Genomic DNA, 27,848 nt, shown 5'->3' with positions numbered 1-27,848 from the left:
CATATGTAAAATGCCTAGCATATTGTTATGAGATACTCATTAATGAATGCTAGCTCCTTTTCTTGTTTTATAGGACAAGTGAAATGCCTTCTAGAAAACTAATACTGAAAATGTTGGGAAATTATTTAAAATAGGTAGGGACGCCTGGGTAGCTCAGTGGGTTGGGCCACTGCCATCAGCTGGGGTCATGATCCTGGGGTCTTGGGATTGAGTCCTGCATCCGCATCAGGCTCCTTACTTGGCAGGGAGCAATTTGTCTCTCTGACAAATAAATAAAATCTTTAAAAAAAAAATAGGTACGTAGCTGAGTAAATTACCAAGTTAGGTGTTCATAAATAAGAAAAACATGGAAAGGACTACTTTTCCTACTGTGTAGGACAACTTTGTTTAATGTGAAAATTTTCTGTTTTATTAGTTGTGCTGGGATTTGAAATGTTTTTATTAAGTTTCATAATAAATTTAATGTGATACTGAAATTCTTTTTATGTTAAAAGATTTTAGAGACTGTCTTATTGAAGAAGAAGGAACTATAATCAGAAATTATCTTGATTAGAATCAAGATCAATTTTACATGAGTTAATAATGCACATGTAACTTTCCTATTTGAGTAGCATCAGCAGCACTCGTAAGTGGATATCTTTGTTTTGCTGACAAGACAGAAGGAAAAAAAAACTATAGCAAATGATCAGGTAATGCCACTTCTTTAAAAAACTACAATTCTAAAGGTCATTTCAAACACCAGACTTTGAGCATATCTATGTTTCTATTAATTTATAATACCAGAATTGTCATCTCTTTTTTTTTAAAGTTTCAGTATAAGACTCATACAGTGACTGAATGACATGCTGCATTATTAATGGACACAATTTGTATAATGTAATTTGTGCCTTTTTAGCTGAATGAATTTTTTCCCATGTAGTAAAATGCATTTATTAAAAAAAAGGAGAGGTAGAGTACATTAGAATTCCAAGGAAATTTTTATATTAAAAATGCCAGTCTTTTTTGACTTACATTGGAAAGGGTCTTTTTTTAATACCTGAACAAGGAGATTCACAATGAAGGCTGAAATCTTGTTTAATTACCATATATTTCTAATTACACATTATTTTAAGCTTGTGTATTTTAAACCATGGTTACACAATTATTGTATAGGAATATATTGAAGGTATTACCTTATTATATTTACTGGACTTTGGTTTAATTCTCCACAACTTCAAAATAGTATTGTGATAGTAAACAACAGAATTATTTTTTACTGTGATAAAAATAAGCTCTGAACTGAGTCCTTCACTGTATTTTTCTAAAGAACTCACTTCTTATGAGCAAGTGTTCAATATGTACGTAGGAAACCATTATATTATTATTATAACTTGAATTGTTTCTTTAACTATATCCCAGTATTTTAAATATTTATGTGTTTCCGGATATATGAAATTAAACTACACATTTTGATCATATCTTGACTACAACATTAAAATTAAATAAGACCTTCAAGTAAACAGGTTTCCAAATCATATTGCCAGTGTACGTGAAGCTATAGCTTTTCTCTGAAGACTAAAAGCTCTGCTTGTTTGGAAAAGTCAGTGATTGATTAGGTCTTTATAAGCAATTGAGGTTCTGTTCTCCTTCTAAACGTTCCTTTACTAATTTTTCCAAGGAGAAAAGATGCTCATCTGCATCTTCTGGCACAAGGTTCCTAATTGAATTTGCAAGTTCAAAAAGATATTCTGTATTTCTTCCACTTGGACCAGCTGCATTAAAAATTTGTTCAGCAATGTCTTCTAGCGGTGCAGGACCAAGATAATTGGGATTATCACATGTTCCAATATACAGCAACACAGTGAATGGTTTTGTTGTGGGATCTTTTGGATAAAAAATGACTGTTGTGGTCCTGTAGCCTCCTTTCTCTCTGAAGTCAAGGTATGCTTTTACTTCTTCTTCCTTTCCTACTGGCAGTCTATAAGCAACACCCCAAACACAGCCCTGTTGAGAAATGAAAATATAATATTTAGTATTTATAGGGCTAACTTAGCTGAAGATACATTGTGCTCTCAGAAAGTGTCTTATATATTCTTAGAAGTCAATGTAGTTTTGCATTACTTAAAGTGCACCTAGAGGTACAAGCTCAACAAAAGAGGAGGCCATTTAGTATTCTGGATGGAGTAATTTACAAAGGATATTTGAAAGTTTCTGCAATGAAAAAATGAACAAATAAAATGAATTTGCTATGGCCTTAAGTAGTTGATTACTTTCTTTCAGAATCCTTTCTGCAAACAAGGGAACACCTATTACATTAAAAAAAAAAAAAAAAGTGATGCTGAGCTCTAGCTGAAGCAGGTTGGGGTATCAAAGCCCTCTCAGCCAGCACCCAGCATTATATCCACTGATGGTAGGCTTCAGAGTGGCTACAACACTCCATGAAGCAGTTTGGAAACTACTGCCCTATACAATTAGTGAAATGTTTATGGATTTAAAACCTGAGAACTCTATTTTTAATGACCAAGTGAAGACCTGGTATTTTTAATTTCAGTTCCACTAGTTAAAAGACACAATTTTTAAAACTTAAACAATGATAAATAACCTAGCATACAAGGAAATTATTCCAAATGAAGATTTTTAAAATGCTAATTTCCTTCATTGTTTAGTTTGTCCATACAGTATTGGTAAAAATAATGTATTTTGGCTGCAAAGATTTTGTTTGTGTGTGTTAATACAATATCTGTGCTATAAGCAGGATTTACAGTTCATAGTATAGATTTTCTAGTTTATTCACAATCTTTAACTATTAACTTTAAAAACCAAACTTTAGGTTGCTAAGTATCTTCTTGAGTTAATTTAACATTCTATAGAAACGAAGTGCTGTATGTTAATTTTCATTAAGAGTAACAGTTACCAGTTCGAAGCATTTTTTTTTTTTTAATTAAGTAGGCTCTATTCCCGGTATGGGGCTCGAACTCAGGACCTTGAGATCAAGAGTCAAATGCTGTACCAATGGGCGTAGCCAGGCACCCTGAAGCCATTTTTATATATACTTTTCTTAATGCAAATTATGAAAGCATTTCATTTCACTATTTCACTTATTCATCAGCTGTTGAATAGTTGCTTATTTTTTGTACATCAAAGTTCTTTCCAAAGTTAAATTCTTAACTTCAAAATATAAAAGTCTGTATCTAGACATCTATGAAATGATTGAAAATATTTAAGAAACAGAGAACTATCAGCTAATTATGTTTTCTAGTGCTCTAGATCTCTTTAAAAACCTATTTGCTATTAGTAAAATTAGGCCATAAAGAAAGTGGTAATTCCTGACTGGGATTTTTGCTGAGAATAGTAGACTCCTAGCAAATGTGACGAGTTTTAAGGGTTCCATTTGAATTTTAGTAGCAGTCTGGCTGTCTGAGGGCTGGCTCCATCAATTCTTAATCAATAAACTGAACAAGAAAATTAAAAAAAAAAAGAAAAGAAAATGAGACTATATGCCATTTGGTTTTATTTTGTTGTCTACTTGAAGTCTGCATTCCAACTTTTCCCAACAGTTGAAAAGAAACACAACAAATACAGAGAGGAATTCTAGACCTAGTGTTCAAACTGTCTGTGATGGTTGTTAATAAAATTTCACTGATTATTTTAAACTGAGAAACATCTCAACATTTTATATGATTAAAGACTATACAAAAAAGAATAATTATACCATACCCCAGGATCTTCAACAAGAGTCACAACTCTTCCAGGCTGTTTTAAAAAAAAGTAAAAAAAAAAAAAATTTTTTTTTCTGAATCAATTTTTCAACTAACCAAGCATTAGCAATTTATTGTTGACATGGAATATTTTAATTTCATTTGTTCATACTAAACACTTTCTTAGCACTTATTTTTTATGATAATGTTCAAGTGGCTTAACTAAGAAAATAATATACCTTATGTTTTCTAAAGGATTCCCTTCAATTTGTGTATATTATGTTCATTTGAAATTGATATATTAGGGATGCCTGGGTGGCTCACTGGGTTAAACTTCTGCCTTTGGCTCAGGTCATGGTCCCAGGGATCGAGCCCCACATTGGGCTCTCTACTCAGCGGGGAGCCTGCTTCTACCCCACCCCCACCTCTCTGTCTACTTGTGATCTGTCAAATAAATAAATAAAATCTTTAAAAAAAAATAAAAAAAATTGATATATTAAAATACACACCTGTGACTAAGTCTCATTTAAAATAAAGGTAAGGGAAGAACCAATTATAAATAAAAATTCTGGTCAGATTCCTTTTTTTTTTTTTTTTTTAAAGATTTTATTTATTTATTTGACAGACAGAGATCACAAGTAGGCAGAGAGGCAGGCAGAGAGAGAGGAGAAAGCGTGCTCCCTGCAGAGCAGAGAGCCCAATGTGGGGCTCAATCCCAGGACCCTGGGATCATGACCTGAGCTGAAGGCAGAGGCTTTAACCCACTGAGCCACCCAGGCGCCCCTACTGGTCAGATTCTTATAGTTTTGTTTTTTTTTAAGATTTTATTTATTTGACAGGGAGAGACACAGAGAGAGAGGGAACACAAGCAGGGGGACTGGGAGAGGGAGAAGCAGGCCTCTGGCTGAGCAGGGAGCCCTATGCAGGGCTCCTTATGCAGGGCTCCATCCCAGGGCCCTGGGATCATGAACTCAGCTAAAGACAGACGCTTAACAATGGAGCCACCCAGGCACCCAGAATCCTATAGTTTTATTAGGGAACAAATATGCTCTTCCAGAGTGCTTTCCTCTAATAGGGAAGTAGTTCTCAAACTTCATTGTAGATCAAAATTACCTGGAGGTTGATTAACATATTGCTAAGTCTACAGTCCCAGAATTGCTAATCCTGTCGGTCTGGAGCTCTCTGAGAATATGCTTTTTTTTTTGAAATATACTTCCTACCTAGTGCCAAAGGCTATGTATCTGTTGACATGTTAGCGTTATTAGTTGAGAATGCTGAATTGTAAGCATTTTAACATTTTTGTTTTAACATTTGTTTGCCCACTGTTCTGGTACACACTCTCTATAATCAGATATTTGTGTCATCTTCATTACTGTTTCCTTAGTCTTTGTCTATTTGTATAGATAATTTGTAATCATGGAAAACATAGGATTTTGGATTATATTTCTTATTTAATTATATTTTCTTTTTAGTCTTCTCGTACACTTTAATAATTGCATAATACTGTATTATCAGTGAGCTATAATTTAAATATTTTTGTGTTATTGGGCATTTAGATTTGACTTGTTTTCTGTTTAAGAAAACACTACAATGAGGACACATATATTGATGTAGGTGTTACCATATTACTTTCGACTTCAAAGTGAATTAGCAGCTATTTGCTGAATCCCTAGCTATGTTGTAGAGAAAACAAAACCTTGATTCTTGCTTTCAAGAGCTTATACTGTAATTCTGGAACATGAACTTAACACGTGAAATAGAGAACACTTAAGGGCTAAGATGTATAATATGAATGCAGTAAGAATTCTGAGTCTTGGATGGTCAGAAAGTAAGACAAAATTCTGGTGAAAGGGCATAATTAGTAAGTGTGGTCTCAAGTGCGGACCTAAAGGCAAGACTGACTATACAGGTTAAGTGTCTGACTTTAGCAGATGACCCCAACACATAGAGAAGATGATCCCAAGATAACTGGAGAAACAGGATAGTCAGATTTGAAAAGCCAAGGAATAGAGGTGAAGTTAGGGGACAATGGAAAATAAGAAGCCAATGACATCTGGGAGAAATAGGAATTTAGGAGCTACTGTAGCACTTGAGGAGTGGATGACTTGGTATGATAAAAGAAATGTTTGGGAAAGATCTGAGTGGTAAAGTGTATAGTATGCAAGTTAGAGTGGGATGGAAGTAGACTCTTGAGTAAGAAATGTTAGAGGTCCAGGTGGTAAGTTCTGTATTCCCGTTTTCCTTGTCTCCCTTATATCCAGCCCAGTCATCAATTCTTAGTAGCTCTATCTTTTGATTCTTCTGTATCTGGTTCCTCTGCATTCTTCAGTGGCTTCTTTAGGGACCTCACTGCCTGCCTGTATTTTGTTTACCTCTAGTTTGTTCTCTTCTTGACCCTGGAATAACTTTCTGGTGCAGAAATTGGGCCACTCACTCCTGTGCTTTGAATTTTTCAGGGTTATAATATTCTACAGGATAAAATAAAAATTCCTCAGCATAACTTAACAACACACCTCATTTCTTACCACTTTCCCTCTCAAGCTGTACTGACTTATTTGTAACTTTTACAAACATTCATATCTTTGTATATACCAGTACTCAGTGTGGAATGCTCTTCCTTTTATATCTCTGGAATATCCTCCTGCTATTCCATCCATAAAGGCTTGGCTGACTCCCCAGGAAACTCTGTAGCAGAAATCTCCTAAAGTGATTTCTCCTTTTATACATCACTTCCCTGTGGCACTTGTCAGGTATTGTTTTTTGCACAGGTGTCTCCTACTTGTATATGTACGCACTCAGTAGTAACTGTTGAAAGAGGGAGGGGTGGTAGAAAAGTCCTGGACTTTAGGTGGTGGCATATTTGAAACAGAAAACAAGGAATCATTTTAAGGGGAAATAAATGGACTCCCTGTGATTGCTTATATATGATACAGACATGGACTTTTGGCACTACTGATAAATTTACTTGGAAATATTTTCTTTTCTTTTTTTTTTTTTTGAAATATTTTCTTTTTTAAAGATTGATTTATTGGGGCACATGGGTGGCTCAGTGGGTAAGCCTCTGCCTTTGGCTGAGGTCATTATCTCAGGCTCCTGGGATTGAGCCCCACATCCAGCTCTCTGCTCAGCAGGGAGCCTGCTTCCCCATCTCCCTGCCTGCCTCTCTGCCTACTTGTGATCTCTCTCTCTGTCAAATAAATAAATAAAATATTCACAAAAAAAGAGAGTGATTTAGAGAGAGCATGCGAGTGGGGGGAGGGGCAGAGGGGGAGGGAGAGCATCTCAAGCAGACTCCCCACCGAGCAGGGAGCTGGCTGCGCTGATCTCACCACCCTGAAGAATGACCTGAGCTGAAATCAAGAGTTGGATACTCAACCGACTGCGTCACTCAGGCACCCCTTGGAAATATTTTCTAAAACTTAAACTTTTTGTCCCTAAAATAAATATGTTATTGAGAAACAGTGTCCATTTGTAAATCACATGAACGCTTTTTGGGGGGATTGAAACTAAAGAAGGGGTTTTTGAAGCTGAATAGGATTAGAAGTTATCATGAAATATGGGGCATTATGGGTGCTTTGAATAATGAGTTATTTTTCTGATCTAGACCTAGAACAGAGATTTAGTAAATGTTAATGATTATCTTTTGTGTTAAAATGCTTCCTCTTTTTGAAATTGAAATGTATTCTCTCAGTTGTGAAAAAATGTTCACATTTAAATAAATCCTTAATTTGGTGAGATGCTATGAGTTTTGTTATATATAAATGAGATGCTTAATAAAACTTAGGAAGAAATTAAAGTTTAATATGCTAAAAAGAAAGTATGATTGAATAAACCAAGTAGGTTTGGTATTTTTCCCACAAATGTCACATTGCAGTGTGTGGAAATGAGCCTAACATTTGTTTAATAATATCACATTTCATGTGTACTGATGACTTACTAGGAGCATATGTTGCTGTAAGAAACATAGTCCTATAAAACATCCATGTTATTCTTCTAATTTTCTGGGTATCTCTGTAGCCTTTTGTATTCTTGTTTAACAGTTAAGATTTATATAAAGCTGGTGATCCACTGTAATAAAAAATGTTAAGTAAAATAATAATGTTCTTTTCAGCTTTATTATTTTTTTTTTAACAGAACAGTATACTTAGAAAATGTCCGTAACTTAGACTTTCCTTTAATTTGCTATGTTGGATCCTTTAAATAAAAGTAGATGTATAGGGGTACCTGGGTGGCTCAGTGGGTTAAAGCCTCTGTCTTCAGCTCAGGTCATGATCCCAGGGTCCTGGGATCGAGTCCCACATCGGGCTCTCTGCTCAGCAGGGAGCCTGCTTCCTCCTCTCTGTCTCTGCCTGCCTCTCTGCCTATTTGTGATCTCTGTCTGTCAAATTAAAAAAAAAAAAAAAAGTAGATGTATAACTATTAGCCATTGCAGTCCATTGCAGTCTCCCTGTCCCCTAACTTACCTGCCCTATATTTTAGTAAATATAAGTTAAAAAAAAATACTGGCTTTTATACCTCCTTTATTCTTTTAAAGAATCATGAGCTGTTGCATGGACTTGACAACTTCTTATTGTTCTATTCCTCCATGTGCTATATAACAAATGCATCATACAATTGGATTGAAACTAGAGTAGTAGGGCACCTGGGTGGCTCAGCATCTGCCTTCTGCTCAGGTCCTGATCCCAGGGTCTTGGAATCAAGCCCCACATGGAGTCTGCTTCTCCCTTTCCCTCTGACCCCTGTTCATGCTCTCACTCACTCTATCTCTCAAATAAATAAATAAATAAAAATCTAAAAAAAAACCCCTACAATAGTAAAATATGCTATTAAGACTTTCTGGGGCTCTAGTGTGGCTCAGTCGATTAAGCATAGGATTCTTGATTTTGGCTCAGGTCGTCATCTCAGGGTGGTGAGATCAAGCCCCTCATCGGGCTCTGTGCTGGACATGTAGCCTCTGGACATATAGCCTGCATGCACAAGGTTCTCTCTCTCCCTTTACCCACCCCCCCCACATTTGTGCACAGATGGCTCATTCTCTGTCTCAAAACAAAACAAAACAAAACAAAAAAGCATATTTGTAAACATTTAAAATTTGGAGGCTGGGTTAAGGCTTTTCTCTTCAGAATAGAAGTTTTAAGTGTTCATATCTGACAACTCAAAAGGCATTTTACTTTACTTAAACTTTTATTAACAAGTTTCACTTTACTTAACTCTTTAAAGTCTTAAATATTGTTCTATAACATTCTCTTTTTTTAAGAACGATTTTATTTTTTAAGTAATCTCTACACCCAATGTGGGGCTCAAGTTTACAATTACGAAATCTAGACGTGCATGCTCTCCCCGTTTTATAACATTCTTGAAGAAATTTTTGCCATTAAGTTTCTGTTGTCTTACCAATATGCATTTGCCTTAAGTTAGTCCAGTGTTTTCAAGTTATCTGCCTACCTTAAAGCCAGATTGTGTTTTGGGGCCAATATTAATTTCTTTTTAAAAAACAGTAATCAAGCTTATATAACTCTCAGAGTTATATATAAACGTATAACTTTAGAGAACATATAAACTTTAGAGAACATATAAACAGTAAACAATTTTGTACCCTCCCAAAAGTTAGGAGATTAACTAAAACACGTATTTATGGTATCCAAATTGTTACCCAAAACTTAGTTTTCCTTGTGGATTGGTTGTTTTGCAGCCAATTCAAGTCTGATTTGCAGAAGCAGCTCACTGCTACTCCTTCGTAGACATATTTTGGGATGAATGTCTTTGTATGACCAAAAAATGGATCAAAGAACTTATATTTTACATTCAATTTTCAAAAGAGAAACATGGAGAAACATTAAAATAATTTTGGATATAGTAATGGGTACTGTGTTACTCAAATTACAAACCAGGAACTCATTTAACTTTGCTGGTACCCGACAACCAAAGTAAGTGATCAAGGTTAGCTCCTTAGTAACCGCAGATATTTTTGGAAACTAGTTCTGTGCCCTTAGGTGTCATAAAATAAAACCTTTGGAAAGATACAAAGAACCCTCAGAAATAACACGCTTGTTTAAACTAAAACCAATGAAAGTCTGCCAGAATGCAGAAATGCCAACAAATTTAACTTTAAAAAGTTGAATGTGCGAGTTGATTTTGGTATTTCAACACCGTGGTGCCACGAAGATTGATCTTCCCGCCTGTTTGTTTTGTTTTTTTTTTTTTTTTTTTTGGCATAAGTTGCCAAGAGATGGGGTCCTCTCCCAGCACGTCAGCCTTGTGCGAGCTTGTGTGCTTGTGCCCACGTTTCCTGCTTCCTCAAGAAACTGTCCACCCGCATCTCAAGTGATTTCGGAAGGAATGCCCTTGGTTTGGGAGAGAGGTAGGGGGCAAGTGGTCGAGGAAGACGGGACCGATATAACAGCTTTATTCCTAACCCACTTGCTCAGCCCTCAGAAGCGTTGGGGTGTTGCTCCAGCAAAGCTGGGCCAGGAGTTGGGGAGCGGCGCTGCGAGGGCAGTAAGGGTGGGGGTACTGGTTGGCGCCTCACCTTGCCGGGGACCCCGCGATGGTCGGTGCTTCCCTGCCAGAAGCGCCTGTTGTAGCCCGTGATGTATCCGACCATCTTGTCCTGATAAGGGAAGTCCACCTTCCAGATCAGGGACCCATAACCAAAAACCCACATCCTTCCCTTGCTCCTCCGCTGCGGTAGCGGTCGATCCTCAGCTGTGGTCTCTACCGTGCAGGCACCAGCCGGGACTGCAGCTTCACCGACGCTAGTAACCGGCTGGGCGGCCGCAGGCGCAGTAGCTGCACTGTCTGCTGGGGGGGGGGCGCAAAGCACACTGGGACACGTAGTTCGAGGATCGTCTTCCGACTCGGTCAGCGTTATTTTATTTCGTTGCTTAGGTAGGGTATCAAGTAGGAACGCCTTTCCGTATGTTTAGCAAAGGATTCTTTCGTAGTCTCTGCAACTCACCCTAACCTTCTAGTGCGTCTCTGCAGAGGACTACAATACCCACAATCCTTTCCTGGGATTTGTGACTTGCGGTTGGAATTGTGCGCTTTTGAGCGGGTACAAGGAGAAGCGCCTCGCCTGTAGTTGCTGCCGATACAGTCTAGATACCGGCAAGAGATATAGGGGCACCGCGTTTGGCACGTAGGAAGACATTTTGTTCTTTGAAAACTGGGTTTCTGCCAATTTAACAGCAGCCAGAGGAGCGCGAGGTGTGAATGGCGTATTTGGCTTTATACTTAAAAAACGGAAACAAAACGAAACCAAAAAACTTCTGCCTGTCTTCCTTTTACATAAAGCAGAAAGTTTATCACAGAACTTTTACGACTGTGAAAGAGCTATCGTTTCAACTCATTTAAATTTTACGCGCAAAACGACCTTATTCATCTTCAGTATTCTCAGCTGCTCACTCAGAAAAGGGTAAGCAAAGGTTCTTGCCTCATGCACAGGCTTTAGAAGGGATATGTGGAACTTAAAATTGAATACAGAATTTGAGGTCTGTGTGCATTCTTCTGGGGGAGTAGCTTTATAGCTTTCATGAGTTTCTCCAACAGGTCAAGACTCTAAAAAATGTTAAGATCTGCTGGTTAGAACTACTGCTCCAAAATATTTTTTTAGGGAACTCACTTGGACCAACACGGCTGTGTTTCCGAGTGTAAAAAGAGAAGCTTTAGCAAATCCTTGTTCTCTCTTGAGGATTTATTTCTATTTCACAGTCTTTAGCTACATGAAAGAATTTTAGAACACCCAGATTCGAAGAGTATTATTTGAACTCTTAAGAAATCAGCAGGAAACTGCTACAAAAACGAAACGAAACAAAACAAACTTAGCTTAAGAATCACCAGGTCCTTTCATTTATTACCCAACTTTAAGTTTCACATCGCCTGGAATGTTTGGTTTCTACCAACTCTGAACTTTTTTGAAAGATTTCAAATATACGGAAACAATTTTTAAAAAGTATAGTCATCACTCATATACTCTCCACTTGGATCCAATAACTGACATTTTGCCAGCTTATTTTTTTCTCTATATATACTTTTTAATTTAAAACATTTGAAGTAAGTTGCATGTGTTACTTTTCACTGCTAAATACATAAAGAATAAGGACTTTCTCTTAATAACCACAATGCCATTATCACATCTAAGAAAATTAACAAAACTGCATCACCAAATATATATTACATATTCAGATTTCCTTAATTGTCTCACAATTGCTTTTTGTAGCTGATACTCTGATACTGCTTTCACCATCCAGGATCCATTTAAGGTTTATACATCACATTTGGTTGTTTGACCTTGTACTCATTCAGTCAAGAGCATGTAAAGGCTTTTATTAGAAAGACATCTTGTATACAGTTTATGTGTATTAACTAGTTGTAATTAAGGGTTGAGGGGAGTGATTATGCTGTGATAGTACATTTCTTTTGGCTTCTCCTTCCCTTAAGAGGTTCAAAGATATTACCCAGTTCTGATTTTATTTTTTTTCAGGTTATTGCCTGTTAATCTAGATCCGTTAACATTATTCGTAACTGTGAGAAAAGCCAGTAAATTTGGAAAGGGATTCATACTTGTTTTTCCTCGAACGCTCTTTTTTAATGTCTTTGGAGGGGTATTCTTATGTGTGTGTGTTTTTCCTACATAGAAACAGTTCTTGTATTAGGTGAATATGCCATAAATTTGCCGTATATGTGTGGTCTTTTCTTTTTTGTGAAACTTGGATATAATGGCCTTAGCTGGGAATTAGCATCTTTCAACAAAGTGTAGCCTACCTAGCATTCAAGGTTCTGCACAGTTTGGCATTCAGCTACCTCTGTAAGCTCCTTTTTCTCCTGTTCTTTGTTTAGCTAATCCTCCTTCAAAAGTGAGCTAATTGTTTCCCTTACTTGCTGGCCCTAATTCATCCTTGCTTGTTCATTTACATAATGTTTGTTGTGTTTCTCCTTCTGCCATGGAATGCCCTTCTCCCCTTTTTCTCTTTGTCAGATCCTCCGCGTACTTTAGGAGCCAGCTCACATTCCTCACAAATTTAAGTAGTTTCTCCCTTCTTTGACTACCCCTGAACTTCTCTTGGAGTACTTTCTTCTTTTTGTTTTGAATAACATGTGTTTATCATTTCTCTGAGTCTGTGTCATCTTTATATCCACCACATTACTGATGACTAGTTGGTGCACAGTAAATAACCGTCAACTGCATAATTAAATGTGTGATAAAAATATTCACTTTCCTAGTAAGGGACCAGTTGATCCAATCAGACTTATCCATAGTGTACTGTTAGCTGTTTGGCACACTAGAGAATCTACTTCTGCAGTTACAGCTTTCTATTTAAATGTGACCATGGATAAATTTAAATTTCCTATAGGAAATTCTATGCACTTCCTTTTAACCTCTCCTTTTAAAGATTTTACTTATTTATTTGACAGAGAAAGAGAGAGCAAACACAAGCGGGGGGAGAGGGACAGGAAGAAGCAGGCTCCCCACAGAACAGGGTGCCTGACTTGGGGCTTGATCCCAGGACCCATGATTCCTGGGATCATGATGTGAGCCAAAGGCAGACATCCAACCGACTGAGCCACCCAGGCACCCCTTAACTTCTTATAAAACCTTCGTTTTCTGGAAAAAGTATTTAGAATGTGGTTCTAGAAAGTTTTCACCTGTATTAGACTAGACATGTCGGTATTTCCAGAACCACCTCCTAAAATCATTAGAAAAAATCAGGAAGGCTGGGCTAGGAGTGCTACTGTGAAGGATTGCCCCTTGGGAGGTAACTCTTCCCCTGAGAATCCTGAACCTTAGCATCCTAGTGTAATTAACAAGAAACTGTCTTTGTGAGAATCATACTGAGAGCTATAATGGGGGAACATAGAATGAACTTTAGAGGAAAATGATGAGGAAGAGGCACTAATGCAGTCAAGAACTTTCTAGGCTGGTATAGGAAAGCTAGAGTCATCTTTTTATGATGCTCTTGTTCATTTCAGTATATTCAATATATTCCATGTGGGACTGTTTCATCAAGGAAAGAGAACATGAATGTTAGTCTCTTTTGGAAAGGACCAGAAGAAAAACTACAGTTTTTACTTATCTTTGTTTTTCCCTTTTGTTCATTCCTTTTCTAGCTTTTTTGGGTCTAGCTTTTTCCTGGAGAGGACTGCAAATTAATTCTTGAGGCTGAGCATTGCTGTTAGCTAAATGGCCATCTCTATGTAATAGAGTACACATTTGGGATTAACTGCAGGTGTTTAACTCCTTCATCTACAGAGTTCCAGTGAAGGCACTTTTGCGGATATGAACAGGAGCAGAAGCTTGCAGGAAGGAGCTGCTCAGACATTTCCAGAAGTGGAATGATAGAACACTTGAAACTCTCTTGATATCTTTAATAAGAGCATTCCAAGGAATCCCAGTTCCCCAAAGACACTTCATGGTTTAGGCTCTAGAAGAGGCTGTGTCTTGACAGGTTGCTTTCTCCACCTCAGGATTTTCCACAGCGGTCTTGTGACAGATGCAGGACAGGCCTGCTTCGATCTGCTAATCTCTAGGAGTGCAGTGTTGTTTTATTGTCTATAGTGTTTTCTTTCTGCCTTGTTTTGTAGACTGGTCAAAAGAATGGATTTTACAGAGGCTTACTCTGACACATGCTCCACCGTTGGACTTGCTGCCAGAGAAGGCAATGTTAAAGTCTTAAGAAAACTGCTCAAAAAGGGACGTAGCGTTGATGTTGCTGATAACAGGGGATGGATGCCAATTCACGAAGCAGCTTATCACAACTCTGTAGAATGTTTACGGATGTTAATTCATGCAGGTAAAGTAAATTCAAGGTATGGGAGGCTGGGCCTACAAGCTGGATTAATAAAACAAAAAAATGGCAATATATGATTTATTAACGGTAGTGTTTGTTTTCTTTTTCTTTGACTCATAAAAGAACTGCCTGTGCATTATTAAGAATGGTAAGATTGCCTGCCTTGGGTTATATAAGTATGGTGTTTCAGCTGGATATCTGTAAATGTTGTCCTTGATACGTAACTTGCTGTGCCTGGCCCATTTTTACTGTCTGAGCTCTTTTTTTTTTTTTTTTTTTTAAAGATTTTATTTATTTATTTGACAGAGAGAAATCACAAGTAGACGGAGAAGCAGGCAGAGAGAGAGAGAGAGGGAAGCAGGTTCCCTGCTGAGCAGAGAGCCCGATGTGGGACTCGATCCCAGGACCCCGAGATCATGACCCGAGCCGAAGGCAATGGCTTAACCCACTGAGCCACCCAGGCGCCCCTGTCTGAGCTCTTTTAATTAAGCATTTGGTTGTTACTAGTCATGTTTATTCCTTCTTCCTTTTCCAAACAGAAGGAACAATGTTACTGGAATTGAGGGTGTGTGCGCTTTGGTTGAATTAGTCTTTTTTTTTTTTAGTACTTTTCAGTTTTCTTAATTTCAGGACTCTTTCCAATTACTTTTTGTTTTTTTTTTTTTAATCTGAGGTCACATTAGAGAAGAGGATAGACAAGGTCCCTGCCTTTATGGTGCTTAAATTCCTATCAGGGGAGACAGACAACACCTAAACATTTAAACAAGATAATTTCAAAATATAAAAGTATTGTGGGGAGAATAAAAGGGTAATGAGACAGAGAGTAGCCATGTGCTATTGTGCATCTCTTTCCAATTCTGTCTTCAGTTGACTTCATGCTTGTAAACCTGAGATCAGTCAGGTGGGAATATTTACATGGCAGAGGTCAACCGGTACTGTAAACCAAAGCTGTAAATTTGAGCTTTTTTCCCCTTTCTGAGAGCCAGTGATATATTTGTCAGCTCACTACTGAGAAAAGGGCTCAGTAAAAAAGACTAAATGAGATTGTGACAGGAGATGGTGGGTGGGGGTGATGGGGATAATGGTGAGTGAGTATTGCTTTTTAACAGTCCTTGTACTAGGTACTTGATTTACATTGTTTAATATGTACCAAGGCTCAGAGAAGTTGACTTATCCAAAGATTACATAATAAACTAGAACCCATTTCTTTCTGATTCTAAAGCCCACTTTTTTTCACTATAGCATGCTTCCAACCTTTATTTTTTTTATTTTTTAAAGATTTTATTTATTTATTTGACAGAGATCACAAGTAGGCAGAGAGGCAGGCAGAGAGAGAGAGAGGAGGAAGCAGGCTCCCTGCTGAGCAGAGAGCCCGATGCGGGACTCGATCCCAGGACCCTGAGATCATGACCTGAGCCGAAGGCAGCGGCTTAACCCACTGAGCCACCCAGGCGCCCCTGCTTCCAACCTTTAATCAAAGTAAACATTTTTAACATCTAGGTAATTTAACTGAGATTGAATGTTAACACTCTGTTGTAACAGTCAGTGAAGCATGCTACTCAAAATTTAGCTACTCAAAATTTAGACTTCTGGTGCCATATTTCATCAGAATTACTAACTCATGGCTTCATGGGTGGGAAATAAAATAATTCCTACATTTTTGGGGAGCATTGATTTTTATTTGTTTTGTTTTAAGGAATGAGGGATGGCAAGGCTAAATTCCCCCAGTAATAATACAGGAGGTTCATTTGACTGCTGGGCCCATGTTCTAGAGTCTGTTATAGTTGACTCTTAGAAGGTAGTAGAAAAATAGACTTTATGCCTTAAATTTTAAAAACTTGATAGGTGTTTTCAGAATTTGAAGTTAATTCTATAGCTTGAGTTCCCAGACTAGTGATAAATAAAGGCATGAATTTAAATACTCTTTTCTAGTTAAAAAGGTCAATCCCAATGTTTTTTTCTCCCCACAGCAGGTTAGTAGTGTTTATGTTACAGTTTTTTGTATAGCTGCAGAATAAACTTAGGCATGCTTTTGACTAAATGTATTTGAATGGGTTGTTCAAGTCATCTGTGTTTTCTGTTAGAAATTTTAAGGGTCACTTTCATTTTTAATGATTATTCTTTTTTTATGCTTGATGTTTTAGGAGGATAAGATACCCCCATGTAGTTAACTATCGTGAATAGTTGATATAAATTGTCAAATAAAAAATTCTCACTGTATTTTTATTAGAGTTCACTGTTATGAAACAAACTTTGGATAAATCTGATTCACCTGTAGTTTGTATACCAGGATTAGGAAGTAGGGTGTGTAGAGAACAGGAAGCAGCTATAGGACTTGTTTTAGGTGGTGACATTTTTGGTCTCAGTCTTCCGTGAGCTTGGTTGTTCTTTGTAGTTGGAACTAGTGCCCCAAATTCTGTCACATCTGATTATTGATTAACTAGGAAAAAACTGGAATGAGGCAGAAAGGCTGTATAGCCTATTGGTCACTTTAAAAAATGTTCTATATGTTCTTATGGCCCATCCCCCCCCCCTTGGAAATTAACTAAAGTCCATAGTTTATTCAGGTCCCCTGCCTTTATTTTAATTATTTTATTTTATTTTATTTTATTTTTTAAATTAACATATAATATATTATTTGTTTCAGGGGTACAGATCTCTGAATCATCAGTCTTACACAATTCATAGTGCTCCCCATAGAATTAATTTATTTTTTAAAGATTTTATTTATTTATTTGTCAGAGAGCGAGAGAGAGCATGCACAAGCAGGGAGAGCAGCAAGCAGAGGGAGAAGCAGTTTCACCCCTGAGCAAGTAGCCTCATGTGGGACTCGATCCCAAAAACCTGGGATCATGACCTGAGCCAAAAGCAGGTGCTTAACCAACTGATCCACCCAGGAGTCCCTAGATCCTTTTTAAAAAAATAACAGTTTAAACTTACCTGGATGATTCAAATTCAGGAACACTGACCAGTGAGGAACAGTAGCTGCTTACTTTGTAAAAGGTCTAGCTAGGGTATAGCTACGTGTGAGTATGTATTTTATTTTTTGTTATGTTTTATTTGCCACCATGTAGTACATCATTAGTTTTTGATGTAGTGTTTAGCGATTCATTAGTTAAGTGTAGCACCCAATGCTTATCACAACATGGGCCCTCCTTAATACTCATCACCTGGCTACCCCATGCCCCCAACCCCTTCCTTCTGAAACCCTCAGTTTCCTGGAGTCCATAGTCTCTCATGGTTTGTCTCCCTCTCTTATTTCTTCCCCTTCACATTCAGTTTTCCTTCCCTTCCCCAGTGGTCTTCTGTGCTGCTCTTTATGTTCCACATATGAGTGAAACCATATGATAAATGTCTTTCTCTGCCTGACTTGCTTTACTCAGCGTAATCCCTTCCAGTTCCAGCCATGTTGATGTGAATGGTGGGTATTCATCCTTTCTGATGGTTGACTAATATTCCGTTGTATATATGTTCCACATCTTCTTCTTTTTTTTTGAAGATTTATTTATTTATTTGAGAGAGGCAGTGAAGGAGAGCATGGGCGAGGAGAAGGTCAGAGGGAGAAGCAGACTCCCCGTGGAGCTGGGAGCCCGATGCGGGACTCGATCCCGGGACTCTGGGATCATGACCCGAGCCGAAAGCAGTCATCCAACCAACTGAGCCACCCAGGCGTCCCTGTTCCACATCTTTTTTATCCATTCATCTGTTGGAAGGGCATCTCAGGTCCTTGTGAAGATGTATTTTATTATATTTTTTAAAAGATTTTATTTATTTATTTGACACAGAAAGAGAGAGAGAGATCACAAGCAGGGGAAGAGGCGGAAGCAGGTTTCCTGCTGAGCAGGGAGCCTGCTGTGTGGCTTGATCCCAGGACCCTGGGACCACAACCTGAGCCAAAGGCAGACGCCAACTAGCTGAGCCACTCAGGTGCCCCTGAGGATGTATTTTAAAATAATGATGAAATACAGGGGTTTTTAGTCTTTAGGAGTGAAGTAAGGTCTCTTTTGCTTATTGCTGACAGTAGCATCTTTTATATCTATACCAATTAACTTGGTATTCTGGGTTAATCTTAAAAGTTTCCAAAGCAAGTATGACATTTCTGTTATTCTTTATACTTGCTATATACTGTGTTTTATTTAATTCATAATTCTCTTATCTTTTATAGCTCTTCTGGTGTACATAGAGTGTCTTTTATTATATAATTTCTATCTTCTTGAACTTCATTTAATATTAGTGAACTGCCAGAGATTCTTAAAACATACCTTTTATTAGTGTGCTAAAGTTATGGAAGTGCTCAGGCCTACACAAAAAGAGTGGAAGCATTTCAGATATTTAGAAAGGTTGTGCTTTACTGTCTCTTCAGTTTAGATCCAGAATCTAGCCTAAGGATCATACATGGTCTTCTCATTCACGTTGGAGAAGAGCATTCAATTGCGGTATGGATTACTTAGAAATTTAATACGCATGTACATTTTTTTCACTTTACCTTTCTATTTGAAGTATTAATAACAGATTTGCTTGTCTTCTTTCCTGTACTGGAAGTTTATGTGATAGGTACTGAGATTTTGTGCATTTTTTCATCTTGGAGGACAATAATGATCTTCAGTGGCCGTTAATCATGCCATTCGATATTAAACCACTTACTAATTAAAGGTCACTTAAAATCTTGTAATTAACTGTAGCATATCCACCAATAAATATTTTTATTTGGCAAATATGTGAACTAATTCGTAGTACTTTTCATTAGTTCCTGTTAGAAAAATATTATGCTGTCATACTAGGTATGATAACAGATGCTGAAGATCATTAGGTAAAGACCAGTGTAGCAGTGATGAAGAGCTGTGTTCAGATGGACCTGGGTTCTGCTAACTCTGCCACTTTATTGGTATGGACTTAGACAGGTCTTTTAACTTCTTGGTGTCTCTGTTTCATCTACAAGATTAGAAATATTCCAACATTCCAGGGGCGACTGGGTGGCTCAGTCTTTTAAGTGTCTGCTTTTGGCTTAGGTCATGATCCCAGGGTCCTGGGATCTAGCCCCATGTTGGGCTCCCTGCTCAGTGGGGAGTCTGCTTCTCCTTCTGCCCCCCCCCCCCCGCCACTCCTATTCTCTCTCTCTCAAATAAGTAAAATCTTCAAAAAAAAAAAAAAAAAAATTCCAGCTTTCCAGCTCAGGCCAGAAGCTGTGGGCCATCTTTAATTACTTTGTTTTTCTTATATTCCTCACCCAGTCAGCAAATCTTTATGTGTGTATGTGTGTGTGTGTGTATCTGTGTGTGACTACATGTAACATATATTCACATCATTTCTCACTACCTCAGAACCACTGAGATCTTGGACTGAACCACATATCTCTTGGCTTACATTGCTGTAATAGCATCCTAACAAATCTGTTTCTGCTTTTGCTTCTTCCATGTCCTACCACAGTCTAGTCTTAGTGTATCAGAACATTTTACAATATGTCAGACTAATGTCCTTCTCTTATGCTGAGAACTCTGCAGTTGCTGAGAACTCTGCAGTAGCTCCTCATTTCATTCTGAGTTAAAGAACTGTTGCATGGTGTTTCATAGAGTATATGTAATGTATTTGATCATTCTTCTGTTGATAGGCATCTTGTTTCCTGAAATTTTGCTATTATAAGTCATGCTTCAGTTAACATCCTTATAACTTTGTCCACATGGGTGTGTGTTTCTATAGGATAGAGTTTGAGAAGTGATGTTACTGGCACAAAAAATATACAGGGGTGCCTGGGTGGTTCAGTGGGTTAAGTATCTGATTCTTGGTTTTGGCTCAGATCTTGATCTCACTGTTGTGGGATTGAGCCCCGAGTTGGGCTCTGGGCTCATTGCAGAGTCTGCTTCAGATTCTCTTCCTCTCACATGTTCTCTCAAATAAATAAATAAATAAATAAATAAATAAATTTTTTTTTTTTTTTTTTAGATTTTATTTATTTGTCATAGAGAGAGAAGCGAGAGCGAGCACAGGCAGACAGAGTGGCAGGCAGAGGCAGAGGGAGAAGCAGGCTCCCTCCCAAGCAAGGAGTCCGATGTGGGACTCGATCCCAGGACACTGGGATCATGACCTGAGCCAAAGGCAGCCGCCTAACCAACTGAACCACCCAGGCGTCCCAATAAAATCTTTTTAAAAAAGAAATATGCAAAGTTAAAATATTGATAGACACTGCTAAACTATTCATAATATTAATCAGAAAATTTCAGTAAGGAATGAAAAATGATTCAAACTAGCTTGCACAAAGATGTGTATGAGCACCAGGTGTTGTGTATAAGTATTGAATCACTAAATTGTATGCCTGAAACTGATATTACACTGTATATTAACTAACTGGAATTTAAATAAAAATTTAAAAGAAAAACTTAAAAAAAAAAAAAAGAAGGGGGGGTCCCTGGGTGGCTCAGTCGGTTAAGTGCCTTTGGCTTAGGTAATGATCCCAGTCTCCTGGAATCGAGTCCCACATCAGGCTCTCTGCTGAGCAGGGAGCCTGCTTCTCCCTCTGTCCCCCACCCCACCCCTCTCGCGCACTCTCTCACTTTCTCTCTCTCTTACTTATTTTTTAAATAAAAATCTTTAAAAAAAAAGAAAAGGAGGGTAAGAGTGGTAGGTCCCTTTAGGAATTGCTGGATGCTTTTATTGAAACGATGTCAACAGGACTCAGGGTCTTACTTTTTCTTATCTCTGCATTTCTCTTATGTTCATTGTATCCTCCTTGTAGCTGTTCTCTTTGGAGACAACCTTTTCTTAGAATTCCTAAATAAAGCACAATGAGATGATGCACATTGTGCAAAGTATGTGACAACGTAAGCTACCTACAATGGACAGTCACCACTCATTGTGATTGGCACATGTTATTTGTTTAGTCATCATCAAATTGTTGCCCAGGTGTTGAGGTTCTGATCTTAATACTTAACCTGTGTTAACTTCTACTTAAATATTTAACCTCTACTTAAAACCATGTGCTTTTGCTTTCCTTCTTAGGGCTTTGCAGAAAAATAAAGTCTATTATCTTTCACTGAAACAAGTAAGCAAGTTTACTAGGAAACATAAGGTTGTAGTATCATTGCCAGAATGTTAAAGTCAACTCTTGTCATTGCCGTACAGGCATCAGATAGCTGGAATTGGTCCAGCAGACACGGCCCCAATCGTGAAAGTGCAGCCACAGAAGAACTTGCAGGTTGTTATAAAAGAACTGAAGTGCCTATTATGGGTTTGTTCACTATGAAGTCTTCAATGCCTTTATGTTTAAAATTTTAATAAGTAGAATAGAAGCAGAAACTACTTTGCCTTCCAGTGAGAAGTGGAGGTTAAGGCATTAAAAACTGAGTATTATGAGCTATTTCCCCAAGAATCCTTTTAAGGAAAGGAAGACAGAGAGGTGGTTGATAGTGCAGTCCAAGATAGATAAGATCCCTTTGGTCCCCTCATACCAGTTAAGGAGGGCAGGATATTATTGGAATTTCCAAAATCAATTTATACTGGGTCCTGACGGTTTTCTTAAAATGATATTTTGGAGCAGCACCTGGGGGCACAGGCGGTTAAGCATCTGACTTTTGGTTTCGGCTAGGGTCCTGATCTCAGGGTTGTGGGATCAAGCCCTGCATTGGGCTCCGTGCTCAGTGTGGAGTCCGCTTAAGGTTCTCTCCCTCTGCCCCTCCTTCATGTGTACACGCTTGCACGCTCTCTCTCTTTTAAGTAAATAAATCTTTAAAATGACGTTTTGGGGGAAAAATGTTTTGGAGACTTTCCCAAATTTCTAACAACTGTGACAGTACATAATTATTGTAATTCTGTTGAACCCCATTGAGGGTTTAGGCCAGCTGTTTTGTTTTTGTTTTACTGTTAAGGAACCTGTACTTCAGAGAGTTTGAATAATTTGCCCAAAGGCTAATCCAATACAGAATTGGTGGAGCCAGGATTGCAGCCCAAATCTTCTAACTCCAAATCTACTGTGTTTCCCAGATCGTTTTACTTTCCTGATCCAGTGGTTTTAGAGTTAGCTATTTAAATGTATCTATTTTTTTCTATAGGTAAAATCTTTTAGAATCTCAATTTAGTAGTTAACTGACTTCACTATTTTTCCTCCTGAGTGAGAAGTGCCTTTTCTTTATTTCATAGTTAATTGCACAGGTGTTTTTATTTCACTTTCCTAAGATGGGTGTGTGTACAAATCACTAAGGGTGGCCATCACCTAAGTGGGAATTTAGCTCCTTTCCTTGAGGGGGGAATATCTACATAAATTATATGGAAGTTTTCTGATGTTTAGAATATCTCCTCTCTTCCATTTATTCAATCACTTATATATGCCAGGACTCATATGTATTAACTTTATACATTGGGTTCTAATTGAATATGATTTTGCTGATTTTGTTGCTCAGATTGTTCTGTCTTTTGTCATTGAGTGCTCTTTCAGATTGGCTCTTGTGTTTCTTTGATGGGTCTCCATGTATTTGTTTTTGTTTTTTAAAGCTTTTGTTTATCTGAGAGAGAGAGAGCAGCAGCAGCGGGAGAGGCAGTGGGAGAGGGAGAAGCAGGCTCCTTGCTGAGCAAGGAGCCCTATGCGGAGGTTGTACTCTGGTCTCTGGGATCATGCATGACCTGAGCCAAAGGCAGATGCTTAACTGACTGAGCCCACCCAGGCACCTCCCCACCTCCATGTTTTATTTTTTTGAACACTTCTTTTACTTGGTGAACTTGGAAGATGCACCAGGCTCATTTTGTATATTCTTTGTGCCACCCCTGGAATCAGCCTTTTTCTTAAGAGCCCTGTTTCCTTTGAGAATGGTACTCAAAATTAAGATCTGGGCACTGAGTATGCTTAAGGCTACTGGCATGTCTTTACTTTTAAGCCCCTTTAGCAGACAGAGCTAGGAAATATATTTATTATGACCTACATGTATACACATATTTATAAGTATCTCTGTATCTATCCATCTGTATCTGTATTAAAGCTAAATCCAAGTTCATTGACATCTGGATTCTGATCCAGTACCGTATGGTTCATTCTAGCTTTCTTCTTTTCTTCTCTGTAACCTCCCTTTTCAAAAGTGAGACCATCTTTGTCTACCATACATTCATTTGCTTATTCGATCTTATTGTACATAGATAGTGGTTTCAGAATTGTTAATCTTTTTCCCTGCGAAAAACAACTTTATCAACTGGACTACACTGTGTATGTACAATTCCTTTTGTCTTTAGCCTTACAGTTTCTAGTCATGATGGAACCATTTTCTAATGGGTCATCCATTTGTAATCCAGTTAGATGCTTTTGTCACAGTCCCATTCCATCCTGAGATTTTTAAATGGCTAGGATTAAGCCTTATCTCTTTTTCTCCTTTCTCAGTGGAAGAGAACATAGCCATCATCTCTTCTCTTGCTTCTGCTGACTCTTCCTTCTCTTCTCCCTCAGGCACCCTCCTCTTCCCTTGTGTCAATGCCACTTTGTTTTGCTTATTCTAACTTTAAGATCTGGTTTAGTATATAGGGTAAGTCCAGTCTCCTCTCAGTACTTGCTTTCTTTATTTTTCTAACTTCTTTGTTTTTCTGACCTGCCAACTCCTACCCCTATTAACTTTAGCAAGTATAAAACCAATCAACCAAAGAACTGCCAGCTCTTTTGGCATTTTGATTAGAATTGTAATAAATTTATTAATTATTTTGGGAAGAATGAGCATCTTTAGAATATCGAGATTTCTGTGTTTTTGAGCTGTCTGTGTTTCTATATATATCTGTATGTTCCTGGTTTTTGTCTTAACCTTTTTTTTTAATTTTTTTAACCTTTTTTTTTTGAATATCTGAATAAAGGTCAGTTTCTGACTAATCTGGAAACACTGTTTTTGTGATATGAACTACCCTCATGTTATTAGTTGAGTACAAGGAAGTAATGCTTGAGATGAGACCATTTCTCTCATAGAAACTTAGAAATAAAAAAATTTATCAGTTTTTCAGTAAATCATGTTTAAGCAAATATATGGTGCTACATCCTCTTCAGACCTTGCTTTTGTGTTACCTTTCAACTTCTGCCACACTCCCCTTCCCTTACCCATCAAAAATTAGAGAATAGAAAATGAGTTTGTGGGCAGAATTTGTATGTTAAGAATACCAGAGAGCTTTTTACAGCAAGACGCCTGTAGAACTTTTTAAAAAATTTTCTAGAGAGTTTTAAACTCAGACCTCCCATTTATAATTGTATTTTAATATTGCACTAAATTCTTCTTGGTGTCTTTGCTTTTTAATCACAAGAAATAGCAGTGATATCTTCCAGTTGACTTTTTTTTTTTAATTTATACATAGATTCGTCTGAAAACTACATTAAGACAAAGACTTTTGAGGGCTTCTGTGCATTACATCTTGCTGCAAGTCAAGGACATTGGAAGATTGTACAGATTCTTTTAGAAGCTGGGGCAGATCCTAATGCAACTACTTTAGAGGAAACCACACCACTGTTTTTAGGTGAAGTATGCTATTTTTGGTATAGATGTCATTTTTTATTTTTTATTAATTTTTTTGTTAAAGAAACTAAACTTAATTTCCCCTCAAGCTGTTGTACTACAGTATTTTCCTTTACAAATATTATATTGCCACTTCTTTGATTCTGAAACTGAAAAGGTATCCCTGTTGTTTTTCACCCTTCGGTAATAGCATCTGGAAATATTTTCAAACATTTGTGTAAAGTTGTAGAATCTGTTCTGAATTTTAGTCACCATCATTGTTCTCAATATTGTTCTGAAGACTGGATAGCTTAAATTGTAGCAGTAGTTGTAAGGTTACTTATAAATGTTTTATTTGCTTTTGCTTTTTCTTTGTATTAAGAAATTGAGGTTTTATGGAAGAAATCACCAGCTAATTCTTTAATGTCATTTAATTTGTTGCCTGTATAGATTACTATTGAGACTTCTTCAATTATGGACTATTTTTAATTCCTTAAGGACTAAAGGTCAAATTCTAAAAGGCACAGTTCCACTACCTGTTTTCTTTTTCTTCCTTCCCTCTCGTTGATCCTGTTTGTCTTTAGGGACATTGTGGCCCATAAAATTTAGTAGAACATGAAAAATCAGGAGAATAAAATAGTTGTGTAGAATCAATGTATCTGGACTGCAATTTTGGTCCTACCATTTGTAATTTGTATGTACATTTATTTGCTATAGTTTAGTTTCCTTGCTTGTAAAATGAGAGTATGAGAGTATAGGTACCTACATAGTTTTTATTGGACTGAGAATAAAATGAGGTGCCTATGGAAATACTTTATTTCTTTTGAGCATAATGTGTACTTAAAATTTATGTATAGTAAAAGTCATTCTTCTTAGTGTATAGTTCTGTGAGTTTTGATGTGTGCATAAAATTGCGTAATGACAGTAATAGTCAAGGCACAGAACAGTCCCATCACCTCCCACCCCTCAAATTCCATCATGCTGCCTATTTTATTTCATGCTGCCTATTTTTAATCAACCTCTCCCTAAACTTTACTCCTCACAACCTCTATTTTCCTCCCTGTATTTTGTTTTTTTGCAGAATATCATAAATATATATAGCATAATACAACATGTAACCTTTGAGGCTGACTTCTTTCATTTAGCATAATGCTTTAGGGATTCATAATGTTGTGTTATCAAGAATTCATTCCTTTTTGTTGCTAAGTAGAATTCCATTATATAAATGTACTACAGTTTATCCATTTACCAGTTAATAGACATTTGAGTTGTTTTTAGTATTTGGTGATTGTGAGTAAATTGCTACAAACATTTACATGTAGGATTTGTTTGAATGTAAGTTTTAATTTCTCTTGAATTAATACCTAGGATTGTGGGGTCATGTGGTAAGTGTATGTTTAAGTTTGAAAAACAATTCAGAAGTTTCTTACAAAGTGACTATACAGCTTGCATTCCCTCCCTCCAGTAATGTTCGATAGCTTCACTTGTCCCACATGCTCGCCAATAGTTACCTTTGACAAATTTTTCTTTTTTGCTTTTAGTGACATTGTGGTTTTAGTTTGTACTTTTCCTGGTTGCTAATGTACTGAACATCTTTTTATGTGATTATTTGCCATCTTTCCTTTTTGTTACCCATTACTTTTGTATTTAGACATTTTATTTTGAAATAGTTTCAGACTTTTGGAAATGTTCTGACACTACAAAGGACTCATACTTTCCCCTCAGATCTTGTTATTTCGCTGTGTTCATTTTACGATTTTATTTCTTTCTCTGTATTTATCCGTGTATTTTTTCTGAACCCTTTGAGATTAAATTATAGACATAATGCTTCTTTACCTATAAATACTGTAGTATGCATTTCCTAAAAGCAATGAAATTGTCTTATATGACCACCATATGATGATCAAAATCAGGAAGTTAACACTGATACAGGTTTGTTATTTAATCTACAGCTCTCATTCAATGTTGCCAATTGTTCCACTAATGTCCTTTATAACAGCAACAAAATTTATTAGTGCAGGATCCAGTCTAGGATCATTTGTTAAATTTAGTTGTTAGGTCTCTTTAGCCTCCTATAATTAGGAACAGATTTTCACTCTTCATCTTTTATGATTATAACCTTTCTTTTTAGTTTAACATTTTTGAATAATTCAGAACATTTATTTTGTAGAATGTTTTTCAGTTTGGGTTTGTCTGATGTGTTTTCTTGATAAAATTCTGGTTATGCATTTCTGGCAGGAATATCAAAGAAATGAAATGGTATCTTAGTACATCTTATCAGGAAGAATATGACCCATTACTGGTGATGTTAATTTATAAAAGTACTTTGAATAGGTAAAATGTATAATTATGAAGATGTTTAATGGAAGCCTTTCTGTAATATAGTTCATATTTCCTTGAGGGAAGATTGCTTTTTTAGCTAAGGTTTTTGTTTTTTGGTTTTTGGTTTTTACATGCGCATGTAACCCACTTTGGATATTGTGTTCACAACTACATAGTAAGCTTTCATTGTGGCCTAGCCATGTACAGCCTCTGTTTGGGTTGCTGTCTTTTTTTTTTTTAAAGATTTTATTTGTTTATTTGACAGACAGAGATCACAAGTAGGCAGAGAGAGAGGAGGAAGCAGGCTCCCTGCTGAGCAGAGAGCCTGATGTGGCGCTCCATCCCAGGACCCTGGAATCATGACCTGAGACGAAGGCAGAGGCTTTAACCCACTGAGCCACCCAGGCGCCTTGAAATCTACCATATAGAGGAATGAACATAATTAGGTCCTATGAAAGAGATAAAAATAAAGTGTTCAAGATATTAAAAGAAGGGGCGCCTGGGTGGCTCAGTGGGTTAAAGCCTCTGCTTTCGGCTCAGGTCATGATCCCAGGGTCCTGGGATCGAGCCCCACATCGGGCTCTCTGCTCAGCAGGGAGCCTGCTTCCCCCTCTCTCTCT

General features: G+C 37.4%; 2 protein-coding genes across 5 annotated transcripts in view; one reads left to right on the top strand and one right to left on the bottom strand.

Annotated features, from left to right (window-relative positions):
• The window catches only part of ASB3 (ankyrin repeat and SOCS box containing 3), a 109,771-nt gene that overhangs the window by 13,547 nt on the left and 68,376 nt on the right, over positions 1-27,848 (top strand). Inside the window, exons 1-3 of one of the 3 annotated variants that reach the window (XM_032352108.1) lie at positions 10,827-11,091; positions 14,259-14,467; positions 24,770-24,928. In XM_032352108.1, coding sequence (XP_032207999.1) covers positions 14,272-14,467; positions 24,770-24,928 — 355 coding nt within the window. In that variant the 5' untranslated portion in view covers positions 10,827-11,091; positions 14,259-14,271. Of the gene's footprint in view, positions 1-10,826; positions 11,092-14,258; positions 14,468-24,769; positions 24,929-27,848 lie in introns of those variants that run through there. The other 2 variants (XM_032352109.1, XM_032352107.1) reach the window with 2 other exon arrangements.
• Positions 247-10,479, bottom strand: CHAC2 (ChaC cation transport regulator homolog 2). Of its 2 annotated transcripts, XM_032352111.1 has the most exons (3): positions 10,207-10,479; positions 3,697-3,732; positions 247-1,983 (listed from the first exon to the last, which is right to left on the bottom strand). In XM_032352111.1, the coding sequence occupies exons 1-3, from the start codon at positions 10,339-10,341 to the stop codon at positions 1,600-1,602; spliced, it is 555 nt and encodes a 184-aa protein (XP_032208002.1). In that variant the 5' UTR covers positions 10,342-10,479; the 3' UTR covers positions 247-1,599. The 2 variants fall into 2 exon arrangements, with proteins under 2 accessions (XP_032208002.1, XP_032208003.1); XM_032352112.1 differs by lacking the exon at positions 3,697-3,732.

This window comes from Mustela erminea, chromosome 7, assembly GCF_009829155.1.
Source record: "Mustela erminea isolate mMusErm1 chromosome 7, mMusErm1.Pri, whole genome shotgun sequence".
Taxonomy (NCBI): Eukaryota; Metazoa; Chordata; class Mammalia; order Carnivora; family Mustelidae; genus Mustela; species Mustela erminea.
Note: the sequence above shows the minus strand (reverse complement) of the source record. Positions and strands in the feature narration are given on the sequence as shown.

Bases quoted from the DNA above. Each gene is read 5' to 3' on its own strand.
- CHAC2 (XM_032352111.1), bottom strand. From the start codon at position 10,341: ATGTGGGTTTTTGGTTATGGGTCCCTGATCTGGAAGGTGGACTTCCCT. The intron at 3,733-10,206 runs GTGAGGCGCCAA...TTTTTAAAACAG, and splicing joins ATCGCGGGGTCCCCGGCAAG to CCTGGAAGAGTTGTGACTCT. The intron at 1,984-3,696 runs GTATGGTATAAT...ATTTCTCAACAG, and splicing joins CTCTTGTTGAAGATCCTGGG to GGCTGTGTTTGGGGTGTTGC.